The sequence below is a fragment of the Sceloporus occidentalis genome, unplaced genomic scaffold, assembly GCF_023333645.1.
Source record: "Sceloporus occidentalis isolate IW3139 unplaced genomic scaffold, rSceOcc1.0.p SCAF_25, whole genome shotgun sequence".
NCBI classification, from domain to species: domain Eukaryota; kingdom Metazoa; phylum Chordata; class Lepidosauria; order Squamata; family Phrynosomatidae; genus Sceloporus; species Sceloporus occidentalis.
The window spans coordinates 13,368,238-13,386,200 of record NW_028317005.1 but is presented as its reverse complement, the minus strand read 5'-3'; the positions used below and the strand labels follow the sequence as shown (position 1 = coordinate 13,386,200).

The 17,963-nt window shown below is 37.9% G+C and overlaps 1 protein-coding gene across 1 annotated transcript in view; it reads right to left on the bottom strand.

Moving 5' to 3' along the window:
* The window catches only part of LOC149300416 (calcium-activated potassium channel subunit beta-2-like), a 32,867-nt gene extending 16,251 nt beyond the window's left edge, over positions 1-16,616 (bottom strand). The window contains exons 1-3 of the mRNA XM_089485404.1: positions 16,561-16,616; positions 8,609-8,779; positions 2,611-2,806 (exon numbers count right to left, since the gene is read on the bottom strand). Of these exons, the coding sequence (XP_089341530.1) occupies positions 2,611-2,806; positions 8,609-8,779; positions 16,561-16,616 (423 nt within the window). The remainder of the gene's footprint in view (positions 1-2,610; positions 2,807-8,608; positions 8,780-16,560) is intronic.
* Positions 16,617-17,963: the final 1,347 nt, after the last annotated feature.

Below are 17,963 nucleotides of genomic sequence, written 5' to 3'. Positions count from 1 at the left end.
GTGAGTTTATTTCACACAGGCACTTCATAACTGAGTGCCGTATTCTCACCTTTCATTTTTGTGCATCAGACAGAAAAGCCATCTGAGCAATTGCTTTGCTCGATATGCCATATATCATTCGTCACCCCAGTTAACTTTGGAAAGTGAGTACCAAGCTATTCACTTGAAAGTACTTATTTTTTGTTTTATATAATTCCAATCTCTTTGTTTTAGCAACTGCAACCTGGCATCGCATATGTTTTGGAGTCAACTAGTACCATCAAATCTCTCTATATTTTGTGTGTATTTTATTATCAGAGCCACTTATTGATGTTCCCCTCAACCCCAAGGGTTACACATTCATATTACATAATAATAAAAAAGTCTAAATCTCAACTTGTAAACCAGATTTGCACAAGGTACATACAGTATTAACTGCAGCTTACATTAGGTTAACAGGGCACATTCTAGAGTGGCTGAGAAAGAAAGCACATTTATTAACTTATCTACGGAAAAATGTGATTTCAGTTTCTAACACAAAGGGAGAATTTCCTATAAAATCACACTCTGGTGACTTTCAAATTATATCTTCCCTTAAGAATTAGCAACATGTCAAAACAACAACTCCACATCAGCCTTATAATTTTAAATACTATTTATTAATGCTCACAATATACAACAGTTTGATAAATGAACACATAAATTAAGTTTCAGGCTATATGCTGTTAAATAGTATTTGTTGGGTGTGTGTTGATTCCATATTGGTCATTTCAGCAGCACCTCAAAATCTGAATTTATATGCTTTTTGTGATTATATATATATATATATATATATATATATATATACACACAGGTTACTGAGTAATGATTAAATGCCGTCATCTTGTTTTCAGAACCTTTTTCATAGTCCCTGCCCTCCATTTTTAGGCTAGCCATCTCTGACTTATATCTGCCTTCCTGGCATTGCATATTATATCATCATATATCATCATATCCAGAAGTACACAAGTGGTGCCATATCTGCTACATATTTGGAAACTTATACACGCTGAAAGGTTGCATCCCAGTCATTGCAAAAAAGTGATCATTTCTAGTGCCCAAGCACTTGGCGGTAATCCTTGCTTGCACCAAAAATGCAATCTGCAGTATTATATTGCTAAATACATAAACAAATAAAACACTGATTATTCGAAAACATAAATAATTCTACTTTTGAAAGAGAAATTGTTTGCACCGCTCTCCATGGTGCTGAATCCAGGTTCCCGTTGTAGGTACACCACTTCCTTTTCCAGTCTGCTTTTAATTATTTTTTTCAGCTAATTCATTTTGTGCTACATGATTTAGCTAAATGTAAAGGTGGGACAATCCAGAATTATATCATATTTAGCATACTAACTTAATTATAGTCATAAGAAACAAGTGGAATAAGACCTCATATTGGAAATAATCTGACAAAGGAGCCTTAACAGATTTTATCATGTTTAAAGAACTTAAAAATGAACTGTTGCATTTATTAAAACTATATACAGCTTTTGGTTTTTGTTTGACAGTTAGTTTACTTGTTTTAGAGATATTTAGTTTAAATGGTCACAGCATGTAGGCTGAAATGGTTGCAAGAGTGGTAGCTCCAGCATAGTCTAATCAATATACTTTCTCGTCCCTTCTCCTCCTTCACCGTTAACAATATGGATAAAACAATGGGAGGAAAAATTTAGAAAATGATACCTTTCCCTGTAGTTACGATGCTTTTTTAAATACATATATAAAGATATTGCTTTTTTTAATTTAGAAATTGTTTAATTGTCTTTATTAAATGGGTCAGCTATTAATAAATACAGTGGCAAAAAGTAGTGATTGATGAAAATCTTTCAAAGCATATGGACACATATAAAACAGAAAGAGAATGGACGAATGTGTAGTTTATTTCATCTTATATTAAAATAGCATTAAAAGACAGCTCTGTATATTGAATCAAGGAAATTTGAACATACATAAGACATCCCCAATGGCAAGAGAGCCCACTTTGAGTCCAAGTTGAGAATGGTGGCATCTTCTAATGATTTCCAGTGGCTGTTACTGTTAATATACAGATAATAACTGATAATCTCATTTAGCATAGCTGGTGCAGTTCTTATCCAAGGAAGAATTATCCCTTGTATACCGTATGCCACACTATAAATGTTGTTCTACCTTTTCTTTTTTGGTTTTCTTTTTGCATGTTGTGCTGCTGTACTGCAGATTATACTTGTGGGCACTATAATTTCTTTTCATTTGGTATATTTATTGTATATAACTTTTGAAAATAAAATCAATCAATCTTCTTTTAGTACTGGGAAACAGCCACATACATAGAATGTTTGATCTAGAGTCAACCATAGGCAATGGGCACATACCTGGCTGTATCTGAAGTTATTTAAGCATTAGTTACTGACGATTCGGGAAGACTTCTCTATTTATTGCAGGTTACATCGAAGTTCACTCATTGATGACATTTTAAAGTTAGACACTCTTGTGTCTTATGTTTTTTTTTTAAACATAGTCTTAGACATGGCTTACTTTTTGTTTCTCCTAAATTGTAACCTAAGATCAGCTATCGATGACTGGGTTTGAATTAATAAATGTACACATTACCTCTGAATTTACTTTCAGTGTCTCCTCTGTGTGGTACAGTAGAACCTTCTGTCCTACATTTGTTAAGTTTACGTAGACTTGTAGACAGGGATACTGGGAGATTTTCCAACAGTCTGGACCACAGCTAAACGAGCAGTTGAATGTTTCTGTTATCGATGCGTTTATTAATGTGCACTGAGCTTCTTCTGTCCATACACTGCAGAAACAAGAACGTTTGCAAGCTGAATTAGAACACTGTTATTGTTAAACACATTGTTAACAAAAAAGAAATATAGATAAATCTAGACCCCCCCAAAGATGCTGAATCTTTGATTTCTATGAGCTTTTCATACCTTATATACTGCATGAAACGTGTAAGCTATGGAAAAATGGAGCAAAAGTACTGTTTGGCGTAAAGAGCAGCATTTTAATTCAACTCCCCCACTCGACAATCAGTAAGTGGAAAGCCATCCTTTAATGGCCCACACAGAGGCCAGAACGTAGTTTCAGGGTGAGTGCACAAGAATCATAATAGCGAACACTGATTACCGTATTTTCCGGATTATAAGGCGCACCGGATTATAAGGCGCACTTTCTATGAGCGCCTTATAAGCAATCTTGTTTCATATATAAGGCGCACTGGATTATAAGGCGCAGCACATTACCGTTAAATAAACCATTGCTCAGACTGCAAGTCAAAATTTATTACACTTTTTAACAACAACTTGCAACTGGTTCAGCTGTAATTGCAAATCAAAACGTTTACCGTACTTTTTCAGTTCATTCCTCCACCAGAAATCCATCAAATCCGTCATCTTCAGTGTCGGAGTTGAACAGTTGGGCGATTTCGGCATCAAGCATGGGGTCCTCCTCTTCATTATCCGAGTCGGTCTCGTTGCTGCTGCTAGGCTCTTCAGTGGTGATTCCAGCCTTCCTGAAAGCTCGGATGACACTGGAGACTGATACATTCTTCCAGGCATCCACGATCCACTGGCACATAGTGGCATAACTCGCACGGCGTTGCCTCCCTGTGTTGGTGAATGTGTGGTCACCTTCTGTCATCCAATGCTCCCATGCAGCTCGCAATTTAACTTTAAATGACCTGTTGATGCTGATATCTAGCGGCTGGAGCTCTTTGGTTAATCCACCAGGGATGACAGCAAGCTCCGAATTAGTTTTCTTCACTTGGGCTTTGACAGTATCGGTCACGTGGGCGCGCATCGAGTCACAGACCAATAGGGATGGGGATTTGTGAAAAAAGCCACCCGGTCTCTTGACGTAGACCTCCCTCAGCCACTCACTCATCTTCTCCTCATCCATCCAGCCCTTTGGGTTAGCCTTAATGATGACACCAGCAGGAGAATTTTCTTTAGGCAAAGTCTTCCTCTTGAAAATTACCATGGGTGGTAGTTTCTGGCCATTAGCCTGACAAGCGAGAACTACAGTGAAAGATGACTTCTCATTTCCTGTGGTACGTATAGATATCGTACTGGTCCCTGTTTTCTCAACAGTACGGTTTACGGGGATATCGAAAGTGAGGGGAACCTCATCCATGTTAATAATGTGTTCTGGCTGGATATTCTTTTCATTTATCTTGGTTATGCAGTAGGTGCGGAAAATGGCCAGCTTCTCTTCATAATCCTTTGGTAATTGCTGGCACACAGTAGTTCTGATGCGAATGGAGAGATGACGCCTTTTCATGAAACGAAAGCACCATGAAGGACCTCCTCGAAAGTCCTTGATCTCCATGTCACGTGCTAAAGCAGTGGCTTTGAGTCGAATAGAGACAGTGGAGACGCTTCTACCTGCGTTTCTCTGTTCCATAACCCACTGTTCTATTTTGTCCTCCAACTGTGGCCACCTTGCTTTGTTTCCTCGGAAACTCAGTTTGGTCTTCTTTACTTGGCGGAGGGCATCTTCTTGTTTTCTCCACTTACGCACCATGGATTCATTAATGTTGAATTCTCTTGCAGCTGCCCTATTTCCATGCTCTACTGCATAACTTATAGCTTTAAGCTTGAAACCTGCATCATAAGCATGTCTCTTAACAGGAGGCATTTTTTGGGGTAGTGGGTATAGTTAACGCTAAAGCACAGATATATTGCAAGGATCCTGCGCACAGAGCTGTAAGTATCACTCAGTGTGGCTCCTGACTACGGTGGCCGTAATGCTCAATCCATTTATGGATACTGTAAAAACCCAAGTGAAGAATAAATTCATAGGCGCACGGGGGGGAGGAGCATGGTGTGTGCTGTGGTATGCCGCCACCGACCCCTGCCGCCCACGATAGAGGTAAAGGATCCTGTATGAACCCCTCTCTTTACTGTCGGGTTCATATATAAGGCGCACCGGATTATAAGGCGCACTTTCTATTTCTGAGAAATTCTCAGCATTTTATGTGCGCCTTATAGTCCGGAAAATACGGTAACTCTCTGATGTTCACAACAAAGGCTTGTCTTGACTGTTCTAAAAGAATTACCTCCCGTAGATAAACTAAATAAAAGTTATTTTAATGGATGACATTATACACAATACATTATGCAGCTTACAAAATTGAACCTGTTGTCCTAACCAGTAATGTATCTGCCATTCCACAGTTCATGCCACCATTTCTAGTTCAAGATAGACTCGGCAGGATAGTGGTCACCTGTAGTATATGTGTCCCTCATAGGCATTCTGGGAGCAATCCAATCGCAGCACCACCAACAGTACAAATATTTAGTACAAATATTACTAAAGAATAAGGATTAGGTCCATTTTTATACCTTATTGATTTTTTCACTTCAATACTTCTGATGCTGACAATTGCCTTTGACATTAATCATCCCCTGGACTCATTCCTTGCCGTATGCCACCAGTAAAATCAGTACTGTGGGCCCATGTCAGGATCTTATCTTCAGCTGCTCGTTCTTCTTTGTCTTCTAGGTGACATCATCTGGATCTGTCTCCTGTCCTTCTACACCCTTGATATTTCCCTAGGTATGTCTCTGTGAATAGTCTCCACAAGTACAAAGTCTACATCCCTCCTCACTGATATAGGTTGCATACCCCTTATAGACAAAGCTACAAGCGAACATCCATATGATTTAAGCATATCTGTAAATTTTTATTTCATTCAGTTTTGAAGACACAGTGCAGTAATTCACTAGAAGAATCGATTTCAGCACCTGGTCCTAAGCGACTTAGGACAACGTTAGCAGTAAACTTATATTAAGGTCCCCCCATTGTTTGAGGTTATTTAACATTCTAAATACTTTGACTAGAGAGTATTGTGCATGCTGATAATGGTGTCCTTTTTAATGGATCAGGGACAGAATGGCCAGACTTTCAATGACATGTGAATTAATGTTAGAACTAGATAGGGAAAGTCAGAAGCTTAAATGTTCCTCAGGTTAAGCAGTGAACACACAGTGACTGCCATATCTTATTCGAAGGCCATTTACCCTGCATACAAATGGTATTGTGCTGTGATTTAGCTGTAAGCAAAATAAAAACCTAATAAAGTGCTCAAACTTGCCACCCGAATCAACAGTTAGATTTGATTAATCTGCCTAAATGAAGAACTAATAAGATTGAAGTGATCTCAAAACATGGCCTGAACGAGAGAGCGGCAATAATAATGAATGTTGTGCTGTTACTGACAGAACTTTACAAGGCCTTAAAGTTTCTTTGTGAAATTAATCAAAAAGTATGGTGGCTTGCTGTCTGGTGTTAGTAATTACTTCAATTTACATGGCGGATTGGGTGATAACTGCTATTAGTCAAGTCTTTGCCCACACGCAAGAAATGGATGGATTAAATATCTGCTGACTGGGTGGGGGTGGGGTAGTCAATGACTTAACTATTGCAATACCATCTGATGCTAAAACTCACGGCATCTGGGAAAGCTCCTGAGTTTTGCTGCATTTATGATTCATAACTGCTCAAGGACAAAAAGTCATTAACGTTTAATTGACATTCTCGCAAAATGTATTGTATTACAATGAAAAAAATGTCATCTCACTTCACCTCAGGCTTCTCGCGAGCCACCCGCGTGCCACAAGCTACTTGCAAGAAACGAGTGTTCAATCTCATGTTAACTTCTTTGTCAGATCTCCAAGCAAGCTTACTAATTTATGTCCTGTTTTATTATGCATTTTCCTGTCTACATACCAAATATATATTTCTTACCATTTTGTTTCATTGTCACCTAATATGCATACATGGGAACTTTCTAAATGAACTGGCCCAGAGACTCTTGAAATATTACCCTCTTGAAATATTAACCCTTCAATAGCCTGTAAAGACTCTGTGTGGTGACTTCATTGCATATGATAGCTGTATTGTCCCTTTAAATCGTCATGGTGCCCCTCTTGCAAATACGAGAATCCCCCAATATGCATTTGCCCCTTTGACCACCCCCAGCTATTTTACTTGCAGGGGATATGGTCGGCTGAACACATCTCCTTCCTTGTGATATACTTTCCTGTACAACTGAGCACACCTATCTCCAAGCAGTAGCAGGACTTCTGTGCCAGGTAGTTTCCATTTTTCTTTTTTTCTTTGCCGTTTCCATTTTTCTTTATCATTTGGGACAGTAAACTGCCCCTTTAAAAATTATTTTCATTTATGTTAAAGTACTTAATGATGCAAGAAAAGTTAACATTTGTTGAATAGAATACAGGACTTAGAGATAAAGTAGTGTGGTGTTTGCTGCTATTGACTATGGAGAGCACTATAGCACACAAATCAAATCTCAGAGAGACTTTAGCAACAATATTACAACCATTTTAAACTGTGATTAGTATTGCCACAGTCACAAACATATCTCGTACCTTCTCATGGCACGTTCTCACAGCTCTGCTAATAAATACTTGCATTAAACAAGTTTTTAAATATGTGAAATATTCTAATAATTATCAAAACCGCAATCACAGGGTATAGATAAATTATCAATGTAAGCTGATTAATAAGTATAACCGACTACTGACTGTGAAGGAGAGGGTGTATTGTTCTAAATATTATTAGGATCATTTCCAGACTACAACAGGAAGTTAGGCTTTTAGAGGGAAGTGCCAGGCAGCCCCAGAGTCAACATTTGGGGCCTACCAAAACTCTCTGGGCTTCAACCTCCTTAGCTCCCCAAGTGATGCCCATGCTTCCTGTCCTGATCCTTATAGAAGGGGGTGCTAGATTCAAAGGGGTTGGCTATAGTCCCACTATTATAGAATTACCCTTTCACCAGGAGATCAAAAGAAATCCCAGAGATCCAGGAATTACAATTAATGAATCCCTGGTGCAAAGCCCTGCATCCTTTCCTCTAATATTGCGTTAATATTTATATTTTTCTTTATTTAAATACGTTTGGATACTGTTTTATTCCTTGTGGACAAAATGTTCAGTGTTTTGTCAGGAACATGTTTTAACAAAAGATTACATGCTCACCAAAAAATCCTGTTTAACTGTCAACTTAAAACCTTAATAAACATCTTTGCTAGAAATGCCCAGGGTGTCTTCTGATGTTTGCCATTTTTGATGGAAAGTAAAATTCTTTCGTATTAAGGGTGACATTCTAAGAGTTCAGATGTCCCCCAGTCCACATCTTAACAATGGAATGCAGAACTCACATCACTGCTGTTTAATGGCTTTCCCCTTTCAAATAGAAAGCATTTTGGGTTTGCTAGCGCAAATAAGAATCCTTGTTTAATGATAAATCGGATGAGTGTGTTCTGCTGGTGTCTCAGTATTCCTTGTGATGGATTCTACCCAATGTTAAAGCAGAGGTTCTTAATTTCAGAGAGACAGCTGGTGCAATTTTACTAGGTCTCTTTACTTAACTACAAAGTAGAAGAGCAGATATGCACTTAGAATATAAAGCATCCAATATTGCCCTTTTCAGTCTGTTGTTAAACAATGAAAATCTTAAAATACATAATAATGTTCCTAAACAGACTGAAAATGTACAAAGTGATAAAAAGAATAAACTATTAAAGACAATCGGGACACGTAGTAAAGTAGTGCTGTTGAAAAACAAAATTACCTCTGCATGTATGATCGGAGCAGGGTTATTCCTAAAAGGAAATACATCATGATGGAGCACACCATCATCGTAAGCCCCAGGAGTATAGCTCTGTCTTCACCAGCTTTCAATGCTGTCACAGTTTTCCTTTTGTCCAGAAGATCATGGTCCTTGATTTTTTGGTAGAAATTTCTATGAATAATAAAAAAGTATATATATATATATATATATATATCTTGAGCGAGAATATCTTCAGTTACATAAAGATAAAAGGAAATACAATTTGAGAAATATGTTTCTCTATAGACAGTATATACAGGAATGTAACTGTGTAAATTAACTGTTTCTTGAGCTGACAAAATAAGGCATGAGTATGACAGCCGATTGGCTGTGACAAAAGACTATCTGTATAGGCAAGAATTGTATAAACAGTAATAGGTGAGGATCATGAGGTTTATAGCTTACCATATGATATGTATCAGTAAAATCCATAATTATTAATGAAGTTCAGTTTAAGTACTAATAGGCAATGTAGAACTAATAGATCCAAACAGTACAGACCTTGTGACCTGAGCACAAGAACCGACTGGGGCAGTGCAAGCCAACTCTTTATCCTTTTTTCTTTTTAATTGTTGGCTTTTTTTTGAACACTAAAACAGCACAGAAAGAACACATTTTGGGAAGATATTTGAGTAAATTCCATGCAGGGAACACTGACTTCCACAAATGTCGTCAGGCACACAGATGTCCAGTTACGGACACTTTGTCCATCCTGATTTCAGCTGTGGTTGCTTGCATTTTGACTCATTCTGCATTCAGATAGAGTAGGTATGAACACGTGTCATCAATTTCACCAGCAATTGACCGGCTCTACCACATAGACAATGTACACAGTCCCCTAAGGCCCTGAGCTGGCAGTGGTCATTGACATGAGGGTTTTTTCTTATGTTAACGTGCAAGTGCATGGAGCATGGGCTGCTGGAAACATCTAAAACCAGCCCTAAGACATATAAAGAATGCATATACATTTAAGCGCATATGAGGCATGAAAATGCCATGTATAAGCAGAGGCAGATCCATAAATGAACTTCTTAAGCATTTGTAGAATGGTTAGGTTTCTTTTTTTTACAATATATAAACTTAATTTTAGTAATATCATATAAGTATATTTATATTTGAGAAGCAAAGTCAATGAGAGAGAATACATTATGACTTAATGTAATATAAAATAATATTCATGGAGTGATTTTGCATGGAATGTGTGAAAAGTGACAATAGAAAAATCTGTCCTAAGAAGGTATATAATTTGTAAGCTCCCCGCTGTTACAAATTGGAGTTCACTATTATGATGGGAGATAAAATGTCTACGAATGCAATGCGATGTGAAAATTGTTCAATATGTCTATTGCATTTATTAAATATATCCTTGAATGTGCTCCTTACATCCAGTTTAATCAATGCCACAGGTGAAAACCATGTAGAATAATGACTGAACCATTCATTCATATTCCTTCTCATAGGACACGACTGATATTCATTCATATTCCTTTTTATAGGACACGACTGATGTGGCTCGGAGGTCACATATTTGTAAAAGGTGCAGCCTAGCTTTCCTCATTTAATTTCCAGCTGGTTTTGTTCGCTACTGACATCTTCTAGCTGACATCTGATCTAGCATTTGAGCTTCTACTTTAATGGGGGGCACGCCATCCTCTCAACTTTTTCATTTGTTCATTGAATACAATCTTAGATTTGATGGGCTAGTACCATTTATATATATATATTTATATATATATATATATATATATATATAAAAAACAGTTTTCTCACAATCCCCCACAAATGTTTTTAAAGCATATTTAAAGCAAGAGGCCTACTAAAATATTATTAGAAAACATTATAGAAAAAACATGTAGTTGCTAATTATTCTGTAAAATATGAAACATTTAAATGTCATCCACAACAATGTAAATAAAAAGGTCCACAAGTGACTTTATACTGACATTTTCATATTTCTATATATGCTGAAAATGGACAGACTGTAGGAGAAAAATCTCCTGAGCATTTGATAAGCATGAGAACTAGAGGCTTGATGCAGGACAGAGGTTCTGCTGGTTACAAACTTGAAGATGAAACTGCACTCTGCCTACAGTGAAAATACCAAATTGCCATGTGCTGTCTTCATTGAATCTACAACTTTATAAATTGATTGTTATAGGGACACGTGTTCGAGAGCTCAATGTCAACTGTCCTCCCTGAGGACCGTAAAGGAGCAAACTGTGGAGGTCTATGCAGAGACACCCACAGAACATTGACTCTTTGTGGACAGCTGATGTGCTACTTATCAAAGAGGTGCCACCTAAACATTCACACATATCTTCTCGTATGGGTAATAAATCATGAAATCAATTCTGCACAAATTCATGTTGACAAACTATTGTGTCTGTGTCATTTGCTGTCATTTGCTTAATGAGGTTACCCTTTATTAATGTCAAGGTTTTATTTACATTCCGATAAACTAAAAGGCATGACATATGTGATAATGTGAATTGATTGTTCCCCCCCCAATCTTTTTTTTTACCACTTATATCAGTATTTTGAATCTTTTTATTTTTTTTTTCCGGGTTAAGCGAAATTCCCATACTGCTCTTTTTTTCTAATTATACTAAATATTAAATCTTTCTATATTGCATTTGAAAAATTTAAAATACTGAATCAAATTTGATTTTGGATAAATGCTGGACTAAATTTTGCAATCCCTATGTGCATTTATATAATACTTGTGATTTTTCTTACCATACTATGCTTTGTGAGCATCGCTCAACTGCCTACAGCTCTCAGGGATAGTTAAGGGCTCGAAATGTCAGCGATGATACAACCTTTCTTGTGTTTCTTGACTTTCTACAACGTTTATGCTAATTGCATTTCTTGCTGCAGCATACTAGTTAATGCAAATGGCACACTTAATCCCTTAAAATGACAATCTGCTAATGGGAACATACACCGCTTAATCGTTGCATACCAAATAGGTTATCCCAGCAGAATGCATTAAAATGGCGGACACACTGCATGTTCGACACTTGCACGTCACATAGTGTAGCATTCTCTGCAGGGAAATCAAAGTACTGTATAGAATCAAAGAAAAAAACAAGGTCATTGGATTTCAAATCATAAGAGGGGAAAACATACTCATACGGTTGTATTACCTGGAGGGAAAAGAATAACAACTATGCTGCAAAGCCTTCCGTGTACAGGGTAGAAACTGCAACAACTCTTGCTTTTAACAGTATGAAGAACTATGGGTTACCTGCCAGAGCTGGAGCTTGTTTGAAAATCTTTATGGTCATTTATGAAGTTAAAGATTAGAAAGTTTGAGATGTTTCAGATTCAATCATTTATTATTATAGGGAATAACAATGCAACATCCATGCTTGCTTACTGTGTTGGGTTCATATATATATACTGTAGGTATTTGCTAGAAGTTAAGGACATGGATAGATCCATTAACATTTACAAAAGACATCACGAACACGGTCAGTGATTCAGCTAATGTTTAGTGCCCTTAACCTCTCGGGTGGGGGGAGCCAGGGATACAGCTTGAACCCGTGTACTTCTACTAGTGTTGTAGTTTCATCGCAGGCCAGTTTTGCATTCAGCACTATTAGATCCATAGTATATGGTATATCATAGTATATCTGAAAGGCCTATAGTCCTACAGTAGGCCTATAGTCACTTGTAGATTTAGACATTTTGCGTACATCAAAGTGCTTTGCTGCCAGTACTGCTAAGAAGCTGCACAACTCATTCTGTGTCCATAGTGCTGACAGTGGTCCTTCCTCCTCATTGTAACACAACACATATTACCTGCTTACTTGCTACACAAAATCAAAAACATATAGTTTTTGAGGCTGTCCTCTAAAAAAGCATTCGACAAAACCAGTGGGTTTTTAGAATGTATAGGCCGCCTGTGCAACAGAAGTTCTGCATTAAGATAGCTTACTCATATATAAACTTTAACTCTGGATTTGTATAGCATTATGGAACTTGCCTTTTTTACTTTTTATTGCATCAATACGTTAGTAGTTTAGAAGAGGCCGTCATTCATATATATGTGTGTGTGATATTTGCTGTCATGCCTCCTGCAATCAATTCTAGAATTCTCATCTATAAAATGCCCAAAAAATAGCATAACGCTGTGATTCTAATCAGTGCCGGTTTGCTTCATTTCTCCCGGGTATACTCCACAAGTCGTATCACCTGCCTCCCGTTTGACCAATAACAAGCAAGCAGCCGAACCTATAAATCCTGTACATTTGTCAGATTCTCTCTGTGTTCTGGTCAGGGCCGGCCGAAGACTTAACGCCGCCTGGGGCGAAGTTTAAAACGCCGCCCCCCCCCCGCCGACGCCGGGGGGGGGGGGGGGCGGCATTTTAAACTTCGCCGACGCCATAATCTACGTTTCCTCCCCCCCCCCGGTACTTACCTTTAAACAGTCCTGCGGCGAGTCTCCCTGCTCTGCCACGGTGCCGGCTTGTAATGCTGAGCGCCGGAAATTGACGTCACTTCCGGCGCTCTGCATTACAAGCCGGCACCGGGACCGAACAGGGAGACTCGCCGCAGAGGAGAGAGAGAGAGAGAGAGGGGCGCCGAGCGGGTAAGCGAAAACCACTCGGTGCCCCTCTCTCTCTCTCTCCTCCGCTTCAAAAAAAAAAAAAAAAAAAAAAAAAAAAAAAAGCGCTTGGGGCGGCAAAGTGCCGCCCCTTCTAAAGTGCCGCCTGGGGCAATTGCCCCAGTCTGCCCCATTATAGGGCCGGCCCTGGTTCTGGTATATATGAGAGAGAAAATTCCTCTCTCAGGAACCTAACGTGACTCATTGGTAAATCAGAACGAGGTTTAGATTGCTGCTTCCAAAACAATTTAATTAGGGAAATGCATGTTTACTCAGTTATGCTGCACAAATGATTAGGTTTCCTATGGAAGTCAGATTTGTAAAATTAAGGAAACTATTATCTAAAACCAAACAGACGTAAGGAAATTAGAAAAAGTGTTCCACTGATTTAGTACACAATGAAAATAGGCTATTTGTTAAATTATTGGTGCATTGCTGTTTGCATTTTATTGATCTAGTTTTGCAGATAACATATAAATTTTAAAAAAATCAATCTTTAGGTTTGTTCAGTATCATACACTTCAATATTTGATGTGTCCAAATCAGACACCTGTGTTGGGGGATGTGACCGGAGGCAGAGAGGAGTGGGTTGTGTGTCATCTGCCCCCTTACCTGAATAGCCACCTTGCAGGTATAGACAGGTAGAGAACAAAAATGGGTACAAAGTACAAACTGCATGGAGGTATGATAGTCATGTAAGCTGGAAATCTATTGACAATAGAATTTAGTGCTTGCTAATGTTTCCCAAATCTCTCCATGCTTTTTTGCAAAATATATGTTGGTGTTCACCTATGCAGCAGCCCTTGTATTGTGTAGATACAATTAAGCAGCCAACTTTCTGCCTCTTGTTACACACCTAAAACACTGTATTCTAGACACATCCCCAGTCTGTAAGATATAAAATACAAAAAATAAGCTTTTAAAATTTTTGATTAACTCTTCCACCTCCTCTCGCTCTCCTTTCTCCACATCTATCTCTTCTCTCCCCTATTCCCCTTTCTCTCCCCTCTTCCACCCCTCACCCTGTCTTCCATAACAGACATCTCACCTGGATCTCATATATTACAAAAAAAACATGTTTCCCTTTCTCATCTGCTACAGTGGCCACCTCTCCCCCGTCCCCCTCCAGTTTCCTGCAGCAACCATATCTCTCTCTTCCGGCAACTCCTGTCTCCTGCAACAGTCATTTGTATTCACAATTTCCTCTTCTGAAAACAAAGAAAGCACTACAATGATTGGACCATGTCACTTGTTGCCCATGACGGATGAGGATTAAAGCAAAGATCCAGACTGGACTGTCATTGGACCTTCACATCAAGTCTTACCCAGTGCGACCAAGAATTCCCACAAAACTTTTACATACAGCCCGAGACCAGGAGTAAATATAATTGAGTCAGAAAGACACTGTAATATAATTTAAACTGAAAAGTTTAAAACTGAGCTGTTGCGGCAGTAAACAGATCAACCCTGTGTTAATTGCAATATTGCACTTTACTTGGGCATGAGGGTTTTATACGTGTACCATTTTATAAGTTACACAAGATAACCACTTGCTAAGAGGCAACACCAGGTCCTCATTCTCCGGCTATAGTCTTCACCCTTTATATAGCTGTATAAACTCTACGTACTTCCACATTGTTAAAAATAGAGATTTATTAATTATTATTGTGACATTTTTACACCGTTTCCTTCCAGGTTGGAATCAAAGTACAAATAGACAGTCAGATGTGAAATATAGACTTCTCTGCTGGGCGATTAATAAAAAGGCTACTTCACTTACATGAAAAAGATGCTAAATGACATAGCAAGAACCATTTCTACAGCTAGAGCACATACAGGCATGCAGCGATCTATACCTATCTCCTGCACATAAATTATACCTTATTAATGAAACAGACATTAATCTAGTTTTAAAACTGCATAGCTCCCGACCATCCTGTTTCTTTGCATAATAGTCCTGATTTTCAGACACTGACCTACTAAGCAGCCCCTCTGTTTCACTTTTGAAAACAGTGGGAATCTGACGGTAAGGTGGGCAGGTAGTCCTGTCTACAACCTTTCATCTGCCCACACTACACCCCATATCTCCATTTAGATAAACCTTTATAAGTTAAACTAGCCTCTACATTCATTCCAACCAAACTAATGGTCTTATGAGTTGTAAGGCTGGTGTGCTCAATGACAGGCAGTGACCTTGCAGAGGTCTAGGTCATCTGGTCTTGGAGCTAGTTAATGTGTACCTCAAACTACATCTGGCTTAGTCACAGCAGATGTTAAACTACATCTGTCATGATCAACTCTAAGATATAACGTAGCCTGAGACCATCAAGATAAACAACATTCAAAAACAGCTCAAGACCCGAAGATTACACTCATCTATGGTTGGAGCTTTAAAAATGGATGGCTTGTGCACCAAGCATTTGAGTTCTGCCTAACACGAGGGTTGTTTAAAAATAGATGGGACACAAGCAATGTAAACGTATTAGAGTTCTCTGATAGACTGCATTTATAGCTTGAATAGGATAAGGATCCCACGGTTTAGTTTAATGCAATACACATGCTATCCAAGGCTGAAATTCTTAATGCTATAAAAACAGCATTCAATCTTTCTTGCAGCTGAAAGTATAAGCTTCCTTTGTTAATCGGCTATCATGCACATAATCTAATCGAGAATTGTTAACTGGATAAAAACACATTATCAACTGTGATACTTTCTACATGACACATTTTTAAACCAGCCACAGTGGACTAAAGTCCTGGAAGTTATCCTTGTCTGATTTGGCTGCACGGCACAACCCTATGTTCATGCAAAATTATATTATCATGATTATTATTATTATTATTATTATAAATAGGAACTCATTTGGATCTTACAGGTAGCTCCTGCTCTTTCATTTGGGTGCAAACAACTGCATGACAATAACTTATATACACAGCAAGGCTCTGCAGAAAAAACATGCTACCCAAGGATATTAAATTAGAAAGTAATATATTAAAATCAAAAGAGGAAACTTGCATATACACTGATATTCTATTTTTGGATTCATTTAAAGTGGTAATTATAGATCTCTGCATCTTCTCAAAAGGGCCCTCAACGCCATTGATGTGCACAACGACATCACGCGCTTTCATTATTTTTTTGTGGAGAACAGCTTGTAGAACATGTTCAAAATAATTAATTGATCAACATGTTAATTAATAAACACCTGGTTTCTTGGTGATACTGTCATACAGTTCTTTAGAATAATACTGAAAATGTAAAGATACAGTTATAAATGATTATGCGTGTAAAGTTGTCACATACCTTCTTTCATCGGGTCTGTATGATGAGGAGGACCGGCCACTGGTCCAAATAAACATCTTAGAGTGTTGCCCAACGTTGCCCTTTCTGACAGTGGAGGACTTGATGGGGTGACGTAGCGACCTGAGAGATGGATATTTTGAGTCACTTATTTGAAGAACATGAGGACAATCAGTGTCCATTTCACAAAGCTCTCCTAATGTTATATTGCCTGATAATACTGAATGGATTCTCTAGAGAGAAGGTAGAACTGATTGTTTAAAGTGATAGGTAAAATGAAAGAGCTATAGTCCTTTTTTTTTTACAGCTCTAATCAACGCCAGTAAATTGTCTTTTGTTTTTTCATTAGCCTCTTTTCATTGTTCTCCAAGAGCTTTACGTTGCTTTACGAGATAAGCCACTCTTTCTTGCAATTTTGTCAGTAGCGTTTGCTCTTGAAAATGTGTCCTGAGCAGCAGTAAGGTCATAATCCTCTATGCTTTTAATAAATTGTAGTTTCTTTTATGCAACAATTTAGTCCCCTATTTAATCCGCCTCTGTTTCTTCTAAATCTTTCTAAGCAGAAATGGATCCACAATAATTATATGAATCCATGATGCATTCAGACAGCATTGATCTGCCGCAGGACCTTTAGTTAAATCTTAGCTTATACAGTTGCTCTCTCCTCTGAAGCTGCTTGATAGGATCATAGCAACCTGGCCAGGTGCAGCTTCATGGTGTACTATGCCCGGTAATCAGGCAAACACATATTTAACCCTTTTAATGCAAATGTTATATTAATGTAATTTCAATTTATAGACAGCAAAAATACACATTTTTATTTCTACTATTTTAACTATTGCACTTTTTGTAAGCAGTTACTCTGAGATGGAAGTGCTTTTTAAAAGAACAATAAAGATAAAAAATAATCATGGACCTCCAGCTCTTGAAGACTCTTGTCATATTAGTTAGCAATCCACAGCGTGAAAGCACTGGTTATACATTAATCTTAAATGTAGGATAAGAGCCCTTAATATAGAAGGATTTCTTGCTGCCATTTGAATAGTATTTCCTACAGTGTTGGAAGAACCTTGGAAATATTGTTGGTTTGAATTCTTTTAAAGGTCTAGGGTTTTTTTATTTAGTTTTTTTTATAAATCATAAAAAGAATGATTATGGAAGATGAGATGGAATACGATTTATAAGAAATAAAATGTATCTCCAAAGGACAGATTTAAACATTCTGCTTTTCACAACATTGCAGTGAAGACTGATAGTAATGTTTTATATCCCATTGAAACAGAAGAGTGGTGTATTAATAAAAAATATTAGGAATTTAGAAACTGTATTTAATATCTAGACTGCTTTAAAAACATGCATGCTCTGTAACAAAAATAGATTTGAAAATGTGAAATGTTCACTTTTCA